Source organism: Lathamus discolor, chromosome W (genome assembly GCF_037157495.1).
Source record: "Lathamus discolor isolate bLatDis1 chromosome W, bLatDis1.hap1, whole genome shotgun sequence".
Lineage (NCBI taxonomy): Eukaryota > Metazoa > Chordata > Aves > Psittaciformes > Psittacidae > Lathamus > Lathamus discolor.
In genome coordinates, this window is record NC_088908.1 from 24,341,193 (window position 1) to 24,357,676 (window position 16,484).

The 16,484-nt window shown below is 42.6% G+C and overlaps 1 protein-coding gene across 8 annotated transcripts in view; it reads left to right on the top strand.

Moving 5' to 3' along the window:
• The window catches only part of LOC136004324 (72 kDa type IV collagenase-like), a 46,252-nt gene that overhangs the window by 20,045 nt on the left and 9,723 nt on the right, over positions 1-16,484 (top strand). For 6 of the 8 annotated variants that reach the window (XM_065660737.1, XM_065660741.1, XM_065660736.1 and 3 more), the window contains exons 8-11: positions 149-304; positions 2,075-2,222; positions 9,660-9,796; positions 11,556-11,715. In XM_065660737.1, the coding sequence (XP_065516809.1) occupies positions 149-304; positions 2,075-2,222; positions 9,660-9,796; positions 11,556-11,715 (601 nt within the window). Of the gene's footprint in view, positions 1-148; positions 305-2,074; positions 2,223-9,659; positions 9,797-10,699; positions 10,915-11,555; positions 11,716-16,484 lie in introns of those variants that run through there. The other 2 variants (XM_065660743.1, XM_065660742.1) reach the window with 2 other exon arrangements.

Consider the following 16,484-nt stretch of genomic DNA (forward strand, 5'->3'; position numbering starts at 1 on the left):
ATTGCAGACCGTAAATAATGATGATATTTACTGTTGGGAGATTTTTGATGGGTAGCAAGGAAAATAAAATTATAAGACTATGAATAACCTGTGTGGTACACTTCTATTTAGATGCAGGCAGCTAATACTGTCTTGCTGTGTTATTTAGGATACAGTCTCTTCTTAGTTGCTGCTCATGAATTTGGCCATGCCATGGGATTAGAGCACTCAGAGGATCCAGGAGCTCTGATGGCCCCCATCTACACCTACACCAAGAACTTTCGACTTTCTCAGGATGACATTAAAGGGATACAGGAGCTATATGGTAAGGTCCTCCCTCTGCAGCAGAACTCATCAGAAAAGCATGCAGCACAGGTTGAAATTTGGAACTCAGAACTTGCAGTAAATGACATACTGCACAATATCACCAATGCCAGAAACACCCTCTGTTCCTTTCTCCCTGCTTTATGTTATTAAGAGGCTCCTACTTAAAAAAACACAATTTAATGATGAGGGGTAAATTTACTGAACTAACAGAAGCCCCAAAACATCCCTTAACCAAATTTTTAGATTAAAATTTCTAATGCCTTTACTGGGACAATGAAATGCTGTGCTCTTCTCCAGCCTGAAATACCTGCCGTGGGTGGGTTTGGGTGTTGTCTAACACCCCTCTGATTGCAACAAATTGCAACTCCCTGTAAGGAGAGGGGAAGAAAGTTGTTTCTTGTCCTAGCTTGGAAACAGTTCACATTGCCTGCTCACAATAACCCAAGCTGTACCATCACTATAACATTTGCAGAGTGTGTGGGAGCTGATATGTTGACATAAATGTGTTTGGCAAGCTCCTGGAGAAATAGTGGACTTAAGTATTTTTATCTTGGTGCATCTTTAAAATTTATTATTTTCTTCACAGATACTCTTAATAAAATGCATAAGTATTATAATGATTAAAATTCCTTCCATGTATCTATTTTCTACCTTGTAGAGGCACAAATCTACTACAGTCAAGTAAGCAGAGAAAGTCTATGGCATCTTTTGTGCACTTTCCACTTTTCTACTGAGATATCTTCCTGATTGTGACTATATTCTACAGTATTCAGTGCCTTAGAAATGATAATAGGAATATACCAAATGATTACCACATGAGACACCTTTTTATCAAAAATCTGATTTGAATCTTCATTTTCCCCTTTGTTCTTAGCTGCTTTAAGACTGGGAATTGAGACATGGGCAAGGTTCCATGAACTTTCGAAGCTCACACAGCGTATTTTTGATAGAGTTTAGAATTTAACTCAGTTGTCTCAAGGCACACTTCAAAACCTGAGACAAAACTATCTTTCTTGCCTCTTTATAACTGATAGAACCCTTTACAAACTGCTTTCTACATAAAACAAGTATTAAAAAAACCCTTTGTTTTCTTCCATTATTATTATCTCAAATCAGCTGCACTCCACTTTGTTTCATACAGTAAATAAACCTGTTTAAGAAAAAAGGCAAGTGCCTCATAAGGCAATACAGCAGCAGCTAAATAATAAACCAAAACAAAATAAACCATATGGCAAAGTACATATACTGAAGAACACATGTTGATTATTGGTGAGGGCAGAATGATCATACAAATGGCTCTAAAAGCATCTTTGTAACTTGCAAAATATTGTCATTCTTCAAAGAACAGAAATCCGCTTTGACATCTCTCTCAGTGGAGTTGAAGATAATTCTGAATAGAAGGACTTTGAAATGCATTTCTCATCTTTTTAGAAGCCAGTGAAATAAGCACTGTAATTTTAACATTTACACACAGCATAGTCACTTCTGAGCATCTTTCAAGTTAGACAGACAGCGCAGCATGGATAGACAATCACACAGGCAGAGTGAATGAGTCCACGCAGCAGGTTAAGGCAGGACTGGAAGCTAAGGCCTTCTCAGCTGTACTTGACCACCCTTCTTCTGAAAAGATTTTATTGTACGTTTTTTTGCTCCTTCAAGTATTTCCTCCAAATTATTCCCCTTCTAGGAATTGTGTAAGTTCATGTGCTCTGTGGAACCTATGCAGCATTGTATTTCAGTGTAACAGAACATCTCTTCACCATTACAGAAGTGTCGACCGATGTTGAACCTGGGCCAGGGCCAGGGCCCGGCCCACGTCCAACCCTTGGACCTGTCACTCCAGAGCTCTGCAAGCACGACATTGTATTTGATGGAGTTGCACAAATCAGAGGAGAAACCTTTTTTTTCAGAGATAGGTAAGTGAAATAAATTGCTTACCAATGTGGAGGAACCTGTCAGACCTATTCATCAAAATCTAGACATTTATTCTCATTTTCTCACTCGATGAGAAAATTAACATGAGCCGGCAGTGTGCACTCGCAGCCCAGAAAGCCAACCGTATCCTGGGATGCATCAAAAGGAGCGTGACTAGCAGGTCGAAGGAGGTGATCCTGCCCCTCTACTCTGCTCTTGTGAGACCTCACTTGGAGTATTGTGTGCATTTCTGGTGTCCTCAACATAAAAAGGACATGGAACTGTTGGAACAAGTGCAGAGGAGGGCCATGAGGATGATCAGGGGACTGGAGCACCTCCCGTATGAAGACAGGCTGAGAAAGTTGGGGCTGTTCAGCCTGGAGAAGAGAAGGCTGCGTGGAGACCTCCTAGCAGCCTTCCAGTATCTGAAGGAGGGCTATAGGGATGTTGGGGATGGACTCTTCATTAGGGACTGTAGCGATAGGACAAGGTTAAAACTTAAACAGGGGAAGTTAAGATTGGATATAAGGAAGAAATTCTTTCCTGTTAGGGTGGTGAGGCCCTGGAATGGGTTGCCCAGGGAAGCTATGAATACTCCATCCCTGGTGGTGTTCAAGGCCAGGTTGGACAGAGCCTTGGGTGGCATGGTTTAGTGTGAGGTGTTCCTGCCCATGGCAGGGGGATTGGAACTAGATGTTCTTAAGGTCCTTTCCAACCCTAACTATTCTATGATTCTATGATTCTATGATCAGGCACAGTCTGTGCCCTTTCTTCTGTGTGTTCAGAGACAGCAAAGTGTCCTATCAACTCCTAAGGGAAAGAGATGGTGAAGTTTGGTTTTATGGTTAAATAATATGGCCTTCTTTGCCACAAGGGTACACTGCTGGCTCATGGTCAACTTGGTTTCCACCAGGACCCCTAGGTTCTTTTTCACAAAGCTGCTTTCCAGCCTGTTGGCCCCCATTATGTACTGGTGTTCGGGATTGTTCCTCCCCAGGTGCAGGTCTTTGCATTGCCACTTGCTGAACTGTGTGAGGTTCCTGACATCCCATTTCTCCCATTCTGCCCTCTGGATGGCAGCATAAATCCCTGGTGTATCAGCCACTCCTGCTAGTACTGGGTCATCAGCAAACTTGTTGAAGGTGCACTCTGCCCTGTCACCCAGATCATTAAACAGTCTTCTATTCGGTACTGATGCCTGGGATAGTTGCACCACTACTTACTGGCCCCCAGCTAGACTTCATACCTCTGACCACACTCTCTAGGCCCAGACAGTCAGCCAATTTTCAGTCCACCTCACTGTCTGCTTACCTCAAACATACTTCAACAGTATCTCTATGAGAACCTCATTGGAAATGGGGTCAAAAACCTTTCTGAACTGCTCTCCCCTCATCTACCAAGCCAGCCATTTCACCATAGAAGGTTATCAGATTGGTCAAGCATGACTTCCCATTTGAGAATCTATGCCGACTACTCACAATCACGTTCATGTCCAAAAGATTGTTTGCAATTAGAGATACATGAGATGATTGCGCCTAAATTCACCTTTTCTTAGAGCTACTCTCAAACTTCTTTGAGAATGTGGAATTTTCAACTTCAGTCATTATTTTAGGCAGTTTTGTGGTGTTTTTTAATTTCTGGTTTCTGCCCTACGCTGGGATTGCACATGCCAAGGTGCTATGATGCTATGGTCGATGCTATGGTTGGTGGTAGTTCTAGCTAAAATAAGGACAAGGAAATGCCACAAACCTCACATAAAAGCCTGTTCTCAAGATATTTTCTGCCCAACTTCACAGATTGGGGAGCAAAAATTAACCCTGGTGTCAGCCCTACTTTTTAGCAACACAAGGGTTGCTAAAAAGGTGGAAGTAGCTGGGAGACACATCCAGACTTCTCGTTAGAGATTTATCCATCTGTAACTTTAATCACAAAATTAGCAATGGAAGGGATGCATTAGCCAGGCTACTGCCTGCCAAAGAAGGATTAATTCTCTATAAAGTATTTCCAGAAACCTTTTATAGCAAAACCTACAAGGATTGTAATTCAGCAATGGAAATCCTATTACTTTCAGTGGAGTAGAGCTCTGGAAGAACTATCTGTGAAATACAAACTCACTCCTCTAAACAAGATAACAAGGTTTTATTGAGGGACAAAGTCAATAAAGCAAAAGCAACAGTGCTGGGCGCATGACCGTAGGCAGAGGCGCAAGTGATTAGTATTTGTTACAGGTTTATATACTTTCACTATTACATTAGTTACATACATATTCATAATTCCTGCATATAGGCAGAGAATATTATAACTAGCTCCAAGATCTTGTTATCGTAAGTCTCCTCCTCTTGGCGTCTGCGCACTGCTCTGCAGTGATTGTGGGCAGGGGTCTTGAGGATGAAGTAAGCAGTCTTCCTCTTGTGAGTAGGGGTCTTCAAGATGAAGTAGGCAGTCTTCCTCACAGTGTACTTTTCGCCTTTGGCACAGTTGGACGCCCCAGTAATCACACAACTAGCTGAAAACAGCTATATCTATAATTCTTTTGATACCTAGCAAAGATTTAAAACAGTGTGACCTTCCTGCAAAATTTATTGCAGGATGGGCAGACAAGGAGTATCCCAAGCTAGCAGATGTCTCTAAACTAACTGATAAGTAGAAGGATGGTGTGAAATAAGTCATTCATGTTTAGTGGGGCCACTAAATCCTGTTATCTCACCACAGACTTACAACACAAACATTGTTCTTTAAAGCTGAAGATACTTTAGAAGACTAGTGTGAAACAATTAACTCATGTTTAGTGGGGCCACTACATTCCACAGACTTACAACATAAACATTGCTCTCTTTCTACAACCTGTTAAGCTAAAAAGCACTTTAACTCTGTTTTCCAGGCACTAGCTTTTCTTATATCAAGCCCCCCCCTTCTTTTACCTTTACAAATTCTTTTGCTATGTGACTCCGTTTTGCTCAAGAGTTCTGACCCTTTTAAACTTGTGGTCTAATCTTGTGTCTTTAGCGAGCTTTGTTTCTGTTATTGTAAACTCGTGCAGTTATATCCACATAACCACACCTATGACTTGCGAAAGCCAATACATTTATGTGTTTATCACATATCCTTCCTGATTTCATTCATGTAGTCTGCACTCTGGGGAAAAGCTTCAAATCTAATTGCAGGAAAACTTCCCTTCTTAACTTCTAGGAACACTCCTCAAAAAAAACCCCAGTTCATCCAAATCTAGTGGCAATAATCTCAAATGCCTCTCCCACCATAGAGACACTGTTTTAGCAAATCTCCAGTTCTAGCATAACTTTTATTATGACAGACTAGTTCCCATGTTCATGAAGATACAATCATGGAAATCTATGAGCAAAGTCTTGTCCCTGAGTGGTTTAATCCAGGTTGAGTCCAAAATCATTAAGTTTCAGAATTATGTGATTTGTGGCTGCTGTAATGACATATCAAGGACAGTGGTGATTGGGATAGGAGGCCTTGCACACATGGAGCCTAGGGGACACAAAAGCAGACACGAAACAGACACAAAAGGCAGTTTTGATGCAAGAGCAGAAGCATTCCTGATAAAATGAGGTGGCTGCACATCTGCAGTTCCCACTGCCTTTGCCAGGGCCTGTATTACCCAGCTGCTCGGCAATGAAGAGCACCTCCTAAGGAGTACAGGACTTGGCAGCACCATGGTAAGAGACACTAAAGCTCCTTTTTCCCCTGCCATAAATCAATGCCAATTTGAAGTAATTTATCCTTAATTACCCTGAATCCAAAGACATTGAAGATATGAGCCCATGTACATTCACTGCGCATGCCTAAATCAAATGCTGTTTCCTACCATATAGAAACATGCAAGTATCTGAAGCTGATGCAAGTATTAGAACTGATCTGTTCATTGCTTCTTCCCAGATGTCAGCTGAAATTTAAAAGGAAGCAGGAACCAATAAACAAGGTCCTCCTCACAAAACAGCAATTTAACAGTTATTTGTATCTCCTGGTGCTGTAAAGTCCAGCCATTTCCTCCAGATTTACATTTTCAGCTCGAAGATATGAAGGATTTATTACTATGCTGCATGGTTTAACTCTACTCACCAGCTTTTCATAACAAAAAGTCATGGTCAACTGGGTAATTTTACAGGCTGTGGTACACAGCAATTCCTTCAATGCATTTCTTTCTAGTTCCCATCTATGCGATACCCAGAATAATGGTGCTTTGGGTTTGAAGTTTAACTTAATCTTTATCACAGGCTTGTGTTTTAGTAATGCAGAAATAGGATTTAGAATTTCTGGATGTAAGAGCATAATGTTCCCCATTTCTATTACAGCCGCTAGGGGCACAAAGGGTTTATTCAACTGTGGGGAGACCTGTTATACCTTTTGTACTTTTCCTCTTGGCCCTGTCAGTGGCAGGATAAGATTCTTTACAATCCAGTGATCCCTAGTGGCAAGAAACAGTCCTTTCTTGGCCATGAAATAGTCCCACAGTACCAACAGACCAGTCTCACAGAACGCCAGCACTGGAGCCTTCCACCAACAAGCTGCACGGAGTTGGCCCCACCACCCACTTGACTAACAAGCTTATCAAAACTGGTACTCACTTTTGCTAGCATAGTCATCAAAGGGCTAAAGTATCCACCTCAGCTCAGTGCCTTCAAAAGGAAAAACATATCCTCACAGCAGTAGAAACCGTTCCAAGTTCCACAGTATCTACAGTGTACTGATCCTCTTCTGTTCATTTGTGGGCCTTGGATTTCAGCCAGACCTTCACCTTGCTTCTGCTTTTGTTAACTGCTAATCACACAAGGCTTGATCCAACAAGGAATTATTTTAAATCTACTCCTAAATCAGTGAAGTGATTCAGTATTCTATATAATCCCAACAGAACAGAAGTATTTCACATTCAGATAGAGTTGGTCAAAGAACTATGCAAATATGAAAACAGTCTGTTCCAACTGACTCATGCTTTATCTAACATGCAGCAAAAGCAGACAATTGTTGAATTGTTTTACTCTGGAATGGCTTTGCCTGTCAGTCTTGCAGCTTTCCAAACATCAGGCACACAGCATTATGACTCACTTTTTGAATTCAAAAAACAAATGTCTATTGTGTCATGTGGCTTTTACGATTCATGAAAATGATCACAGCATCCAACTGTCATATTACACAGGCAAAAGGAACAGCTAGCAAAAAGGAGGTCAGATAAGATGAATTAGTTCAAAAAAGTATTTTCCCCTCCCCCCTCAAAGTAAAGAAATAAAAGGGAATCACTGGAGGTGCTACTGGCCATAGAGAACAGTTGAACTTTTCCACTGGGAACAGAATCCTTCGAGCAACCGGAGTGCCTTAGTACAGCATTTATACAGATGGGTTTGTTCTGAAAGTGAACAAAAATTCAAACTTCTGAAGCTTACCAAGACATTTAGAAAGACCCACTGATTCGGTCCCTTTAGATACCTGCTGATAATACTAATAATGGCAAATCTTGATTATGTTAAAATATAATATAAAATACTTACTGTAGCAAGGTATTAAATCTGTCTATAAAGGTAAAACTAAAATTTAACCTGAATGAGTTAAAACATTTCAAAATGCTCAAACTGAAATGAGAAAGCCAAATAATTCATTTCACCATTTCCTCAATATGATGAGTAGCAATAGAAATACCTCCTGTCTGATTCAAAAGCAAAAAAAAAAAAAAAAATAATTCAGCTTTGACCAAGCTTCCCTTTCCAAGAGAAAACCTCACCATTTTAACAAGTCCCTTGAAATGTGTGCTTTAATAAAAGCCTGGTGTTCAAGTCTCCATTGGCTCTGGAGAGTTTGGAGTTTATTGCAGATAGTAATTATTAGTGCTGACTCAGCCATAACTCAAGTCCAAATTTGATTGAGAATTCTGTAACTTGGATTTTTAAAGGAGATAGATAGATAGATAGATAGATAGATAGATAGATAGATAGAAACTTTGATGAATTCAGTGTTAGAAAGATTTGTTATAGGGATTTCCATTTCATACCATACTGGATCTGCTTTTCTGGCTAAAGAGAAATGCATGAAGCATATTACCTTTTACAGTGCTTCAAATGTGTTTATGCCCTGTCAAGAGCAAGAGCAATTAGCTAAATGCCTTATTCCTTGCCTCTTTTTTAAAATTAAAATTATTATGAGTTACGCTCAGAGATATTTTTGTACGTGTTAAAAATACATATATGTATGCAAAATGAGAGTAAGTTAGCATATTACTGTCTTGATTATTAGTACCATATGTCAGATTAAATTAATGTTTTTTAATTGAGACAAAAAACAATGCGCTTGCCAGTTTACTCTTTCTCATATCAAACACTATATCTTAATTCAGTATGCAGCAACTAATTATAGTTGCAAATGCATTTCAAGTTGTTTTATTTGTCCTAGCTAGCTCTGTTTGAAGTCAAACTTCTGCAGATAAAAATACAGCAATTTATTAAATTAATTTAGGATCTCTCCTCCAAGTTTTAGGCACAACCAAACTTCAGTTTCAGATCCTGGGTTTCTCAAAGGGATAAATATTCTAAGTAGGAATGGGTAATGACTGTTTATTGTCTGGAAAAAATAAGGTGCCAGTAGCACCTTGAGCTCCAGTAACACAATAACAGTAAAAGCTGTTTGACCTGAGAATGCAATAGCTATAGCTCAGCGCAAGAGCTGCTGATTTTTCATTTTATCACCATGGTAAAACTTTTGTTCTGTTAAGGAAAAAAGTTGTTCCTTCTGTGGAGGAGGAAATAGTGCCATTTTTAACCAAAAGCCCTCAGCACAAATGTCTGCCATTTAAAGATAATTGCAGCTTTTTAAAGCTTAAATCAAATTATGATCCTACTTGTACATAAAATAGCCAATAAATTACCGTATGCATTTCTGTAATGAACATTTTTAGTGCTAGCAGTTTCTTTTACGGCCAAGCTCACTTCCAAGCAGTTTGATATACTGTCATTAAATTTGAACTTTTAGTCACTACAATAGTAATTGCAAGAGCAATTCATGGAATATAAATCTCTGCTTTTCTCACTCATCCATCTGCTCCATACACAATAGCAGGAGAGCTCTAATAGTTTAAATGCCTTGTAAAGGAGTTTATCTGTATACTCAAAGCACAGAATAAGTTTTGCCCTGATGTAAAAAGCAACAGAAACTCCAAAGCAAGCAGTGCAATCAGTGCAAGCAATTTCACTTGCAGTCCAGCATGCAGATTACCGTGTAGTTGTTTTAGCAACAGGCTTCCAAATGAATGATTTGGCTTTTCAGTCATGGTAGGAAAACGGTTACAAACATGTGTTGCTGCTAACGTGTGTGCGCGCATGTGTCTGTGTATGTGTACGCTTACGCAGCCTTTGCCAGAAATTATAAGAAACAGATGTGCTGGTGAATTAGTTCACTGTAAATCTCATACAATATTCTGTTCTGCTCAGATTCATGTGGAGGACCGTAAACCCCCAAGGAAAACCCACAGGTCCTCTTCTTGTTGCTACATTCTGGCCTGATCTGCCGGAGAAAATCGATGCTGTCTATGAGGCCCCTCAGGATGAGAAGGCTGTATTTTTTTCAGGTATTGGTTTTAAGTTTTAAAATGTAAGTAGCCATTTGCATAAATGTTGCATTTGCGCTCAGATTCCTCCCAGTTGCAACTGGGCCAAGGAATGGCCTGCCTAAGAGCCAGTATAGCTAGCAGGTATGCATGACAGATGTTAAACATCCCATGCTGAGTATATTAGGACAACAGCCGGATCTGACAGACTCTGAACATCATTCAGCCTCCATTACAACAAAGGGGAGCTATAAGCATCTAAAAAGATACATTCAACAGTAAGCAAGACTAAATAAGTAATTATTTAAAACAAAAAAGCAACAGTGGAGTTCTGTTTCATCCGTCACTGCTCTGTTTCCCCTCATTTCAAGCTATTGTCTCTGTACATGTTGCTTGAGAAGATTAGATCTCCCCATGCCTTTCCTTGTCTCCTCTTTTGCCAAAGACTGACTTCCACTCTGGCTTCCAAGTGTCTTCCTTGTGGCTCATCTGGCAGAGGATACAGGCAGCTGTGCTAGCTGCCTCCACGGGAAAGAAGGCTAACAGGAAGTACTGCTCTGTCCATCTTAAGTCACACATGGTTCCCCTATACTGGCGAAATTGGTGGAGCTGGGAAACTGTTTTCAACATGAAGAACTGACCCAGCAAAAACTGGGCTTCAGTATCTACTAAAAACATGACTAAACACCTCCAATCATGTAAAAAACATATGGCTGATGCTGCTGTATGTTTCTGTACAGGAGGGAAAAAAGTAATGACAATCTATTCCACATGCTTCAAAGGCCATTTGCTTTAGTTTACATGGAGGGAAGAAGCAACTTAAAAAAGTTTTAGTTTAGGCAAACCAAAACACTTGAAATATTGCATATATTATATATAATCCTATTGCATCTAAACCTCTCTCCCTCTCTTTATAATTTCCAGGAAAATGTAGCTAACCTGCCTTTAAATAAATAAACAATAACTATAAAACAAAGATTGTTTTGAAAGTTACACATAGCCCAACTATCTTAAAACACTACTGAGACCAACCCTTTGCTGCTGAATGGTGAGTTAGTAACTTCTCAGGAACTCAAATACTACATTTTACACTTCTCATATTAACACTTGACTTATTTTCCCTCTAGCACAGAATCAAGGAAGTGTCCTTTCATTAATGAACCTTTCCCTGGCTTTCAGTGAATCTAGTGAAGGCATTTATTAAGTAAACTAATTCCATGTAAAGAACACAGAATACTAGTACCTCTGCCATTAGTATGTATTTGGAGAGTCATTAGAAAATGTTGTATGACAAGAAACAACAGAAACAGGAACTCTGCACAAAAACTTCCTTCTAATCACTCAATATAACAGCTCAACCAAACACATGGAGGGTGAACATGAGCATCTGCATTTGACCTTCAGGTGCCCATGCCTGGTTTCAAACCGTCTTCAGCATGCAAAAAATTACCAATATTAACTATCTGTTTTAACATAACCCCAACTGTATTAAGATACTGTCTGCCTCAAAGATGAGACAGCTAATAAGGGAGGAAGCAAGAGCATGCTGAGGTGATGTCTTTTGCCAAGAGGCAAGCAATAATTAAGAGGCAAAAGCAGAAATTGTATTCACAGTACACCTGCACTCTAATCTGGTGCTTCACAGATGGTAAAATATTAGAAAGACTGATAGTACAGTTAGTGCAATAAAAAGTTGCATAGCAAAGCATAAAAGAAGAAATACTCCTCTGTATCCAATTAATAAACAGTGTTTGTTCGGCTTGTTTTCTCCCCTGCCTAGGAAACGAGTACTGGGTTTATTCAGCAAGTAACTTGGATAGGGGCTATCCAAAGAAACTCACCAACCTGGGACTAACCCCAGATGTGCAACGTGTTGATGCAGCTTTCAACTGGGGCAGAAACAAGAGGACATACATTTTTGCTGGCGACAGATACTGGAAGTAAGACACATTGAAGAGGTGGTGGTGGTGGTACACTGTTAGCCAAGCTGTCTCTAGGGCTGAATGCACACTGGTGTTCAAGAGGCAGGAACCAAACACAGGGGTGGTCATCCTTGGGGATGAGTTCTTGAGTAAACAGCTTGCAATGGAAGAGGATATCTGGGAGGCCCTGTCCAGTTGCTCACACTAACAACTCACCCTTCAACCCCTATGTACCAGCAACTGCCCCACATCAGTCTCAGACTCTTAAAAGGGGTAAGCTGTCCCTGCTGTCAACTTACAGCTGCTGGGAGAAAACTCTGGCAGGAATTCTTTAGAAATGGGCTGACCTCCAATCACTTTAAGCCAAAGACTGGCCAGATTGCCTTAGAAATTCTTTCAGTAAACCATCAGGTTTGGAGGCACTGGATGTAAAAGAAACAGCAGTGTGACTAGCAGGGCATGCTGGAGATGACTGAAATCCTTCAGCAGCTGATGTACTAGTCACTAACACATCTGCTCTACTAATAGACTCGGCACTGAGGAGATATGAACAAACCACAAGAAGTGTATCTTAGTACTCTGGGAAAATCATAGAATGGTTTAGGTTGGAAGGGACATTAAAGGTCATTTAGTTTTGACCTCCTCTGCCACAGGCAGGGACACCTTCCACTAGACCAAGTTACTCGGAGCCCTGTCCAACCTGGCCTTGAACACTTCCAGGGATTGGGCAGCCACAGCTTCCTTGGGCAGCCTGTTCCAGTGTCTCACCACCCTCACAGTAAAGAGCTTCTTCCTAATAGCTAATTGAAATCTCCCCTCTGTCAGTTTAAAGCCATTCCCCCTTGTCCTGTCACTACATGCCCCTGTCAAAAGCCCCTCTCCAGATTTCTTGCAGGCCCCTTCAGGCACTGGAAGCTGCTCTAAAGTCTCCCCAGAGCCTTCTCTTCTGGAGGCTAAACAAGCCCAGCTCTCTCGACCTGTCTGCATAGGAGAGGTGCTCCAGCCCTTGGAGCATTTTCATGACCCTCCTCTGGACTTCAGGGCCTTGGGGCGACTGGTTCAGGGTTTGGGAGCCCAAGTAGTGTTCTTGTCCCTACTGCCAGTCACAAACAATGTCAATGGCAGCATCAGAAAAGTCTAATTAATTTATTCCTGGCTCCGTGACTAGAGTCGGCACCAGAATTTTGGGGGGGTTGACCATGGGTCAATTTATACAGCACCAGGCCTGCTGGTGGTAGATGGGGTACACCTGTCCCAAAGGGGGAAAAGGATTCTAGCCTAGGAGCTAGCAGGGCTTACAGAGGGGGCTTTAAACTGGGTTTCAAGAGGGAAGGGGATAACACCAGGTTCACTAGACATGAGCCATGGGGTAGCATGCTGTCCTGGGTTTACCAGGAGCCGTTTTGCTCCTTCTTAGTAACTGGTGCAAGCTCTGTGTTTTGACTTCTAGCCTGGGCAGAGAGCTGATAACACCGATTGTTTTTAATTGTTGTTAAGTAATGTTTATTCTGGCCAACGACTTTGTGAGTCTCATGCTCTGCTGGGGACGAGGGGAGGCCGGGAGGAAGCAGAGACAGGACACCTGACCCAAACTAGCCAAAGAGGTATTCCATACCACAACACGTCATGCCCAGGGAGGTAACTGGGAGTTACCCGGAAGGGCACTCTCTCTCTTTGGGGGGGTCGAACTCGTTTGGCGGTGGTATCGTATTCCCTTGTTATTTTCTCTTATCAATATTATCATTGGTGGTAGCAGTAGTGATTTGTGTTGTACCTTGGTTGCTGGGCTGTTCTTATCTCAGCCCGTGGGAGTTACATTCTCCTGATTCTCCTCCCCATCCCTCCGGGAGTGGGGAGGGTCGGGGGGGGGGGGGGGGAGTGGACGAGCTGTGTGGATCGGTTTAAACCACGACACATGCCATTTTTGGAGTCCAGATCCACAGGGCAACTTATTAAATGCATCTATGCCAGTGCCTGTAGCATGGGCAACAAACAGGAGGAGCTGGAAGCCATTGTGCATCAGTGAAATCATGACATAATCACCATCACAGAAACGTGGTGGAATGATTTGCATGACTGGAGTGCTGAAATAGATAGCTACAGGCTCTTCAGAAGGGATAGGCAAGGGAAAAGAGGTGGTGGGGTTGCATTCTATGTCAGGGAGTGCATCGACTGCCTTGAACTCAGTGTTGTGAGTGAGAAGGATGAATGTCTGTGGGTGAAGATCAGGAGGAAGGCCAACCAAGCAGATATCCTGGTAAGAGTCTGTTATACACCACCCAGCCAGGATGAAGCTATAGAAGAAGTATTCGTCAAACAACTGGGAGAAGTTTCACGATTGCTTGCCCTTGTTCTCGTGGGGGACTTCAACCTACCAGATGTCTGCTGGAAGTACAGGACAGCAGAGAAGAAACAGTCCAGGAGGTTCTTGGAGGGTGTGGAAGATAGATAACTTCCTAACCCAGCTGGTTAGTGAACCAACTAGAGGAGGTGCCTGGCTAGATTTGCTGTTGTCAAACAGAGGACTGGTGGGTGATGTGATGGTTGGAGGCCATCTTGGGCAACTCGATCACAAAATGATTGAATTTTCAGTCCTTGGAGAAGTCAGGAAGAAGATCAGCAAAACCTCTACCTTAGACTTCTGGAGGGCTGACTTCGGCCTGCTTAGGGTGCTGGTTGGCAGAATTCCTTGGGAAACATTACTGAAGGACAAAGGAGTCCGGGAAGGCTGGACACTCTTTAAGAATGAAATACTTAAGGCACAGGAGCAGGCAGTCCCTATGTGCCAAAAATCAAACCAGCAGGGAAGAAGACCAGCCTGGCTGAACAGGGAGACTGTGCTAGAACTCAGGAAAAAAAAAAGAGAATTTATCACCTGTGGAAGAAGGGATAGTTACCCCATGAAAAGTATAAGGATGTTGTTAGGTTATGTAGAGAGAAAGTTGGAAAGGCAAAGGCACAGATGGAACTAAATCTGGCCACTGCCATAAAAGATAATAAAAAGTATTTTTTCAAATCTATTACCAATAAAAGGGGGGCCAAGGAGAACCTCCATCCTGTGCTGGATACTAGGGGAAACCTAGTGACTGAGGATGAGGAAAAGGCTGAGGTCATTAATGCAGCCTTTGCCTCAGTCTTTAATAGTCACACCAGCCATCCTCAGGGTACTCAGTTCCCTGAGTTCGATAGCAGAGATGGGGAGCTGATTGAAGTCCCCATAATTCAGGGAGAAATAGTTAGAGACCTCCTGCTCCACTTAGACATATACAAGTCTATGGGGCTGGATGGGTTACACCCAAGAGTGCTGAAGGAGCTGGCAGAGGAGCTTTCTAAGCCACTCTCCATCATCTATTAGCAGTCCTGGTCTAGTGGCAGGTCCCAGGGGACTGGAGGTTGGCTAACCTCTCTACAAAAATGGCAGGAAGGATGACCCTGGAAACTACAGGCCCGTCAGCCTGATCTCAGTGCCAGGGAAGGTCATGAAGCAGGTGATCCTAAGTGAGATCATAAAGCATGTGTGGGAAAACAGAGGGATCAGGCCCAGTCAGCACAGGTTCATGAAGGGCAGGTCCTGCTTGACCAACCAGATCTCCTTCTGTGATAAGGTGACCTGCCTAGTTGATGAGGGAAAGGCTGTGGACACTGTCTATTTGGACTTAAGTAAAGCATTTGATACTGTCTCCAACAGCGTTCTCCTGGAGAAATTGGCTGCTCATGGCCTGGATAGGTGGATTCATTGCTGGGTTGGAAACTGGATGGATGGCCGAGCCCAAAGAGTGGTGGTAAATGGCATCACATCTAGTTAGCAACCAGTCACTAGTGGTGTTCCTCAGGACTCAGTGTTAGAGCCAGTGTTGTTTAATATCTTTATTGATGATCTGGATGAGGGGATTGAGTGCATCCTCAGTAAATTTGTGGATGACACCAAATTGGCTGGGAGTATTGATCTGCTGAAAGATAGGAAGGTTCTGCAGAGGGATCTGGACAGGCTGGATCAATGGGCTGTGGCCAATGGTATGAGGTTCAACAAGGCAAAGTGCTGGTCCCCTCATTTGGGCCGCAATAACCCTATGCAACTCTCCAGGCTTGGGGAAGAGTGGCTGGAAAGCTGCTTGGCAGAAAAGGACCTGGGGGTGCTGACTGACGGACAGTTAAACATGAGCCTGCAGTACGCCTAGGCAGCCAAGAAGGCCAACAGCATCCTGGCCTGTATCAGAAATAGTGTAGCCAGCAGAGCCAGGGAAGTGCTCATCCCCCTGTACTCAGCACTGGTGAGGCCACACCTCGAGTACTGTGTTCAGTTCTGGGCCCCTCACTACAAGAAAGACATTGAGGTGCTGGAGCAGGTCCAGAAAAGGGCAACAAAGCTGGTGAAGGGTCTGGAGAATAAGTTTTATGAGGAATGGTTAAGGGAATGGCTGGGGTTGTTTAGCCTGGAGAAGGCTCAGGGGGACCTTATCACTCTCTACAACTACCTGAAAGGAGGTTGTAGTGAGGTGGGGATCAGTCTCTCCTCCCAAGTAACAAGTGATAGCGCAAGAGGTAATGGCCTCAAGCTGCACCAGGGGAGGTTTAGACCGGATATTAGGAAAAAAATATTCACAGAGAGGGTACCCAGGTATCGGAACAGGCTTCCCAGGGAAGTGGTGGAATCATCGTCCCTGGAAGTGTTCAAAACCGTGTAGATGAGTCCCTCAGTGATATGGTTTGGTGGTGGTCTTGGCAGTCCTGGGGTAATAGTTGGACTTGATGATCTTAAAGGTCTTTTCCTAGTTGATTCTATGATT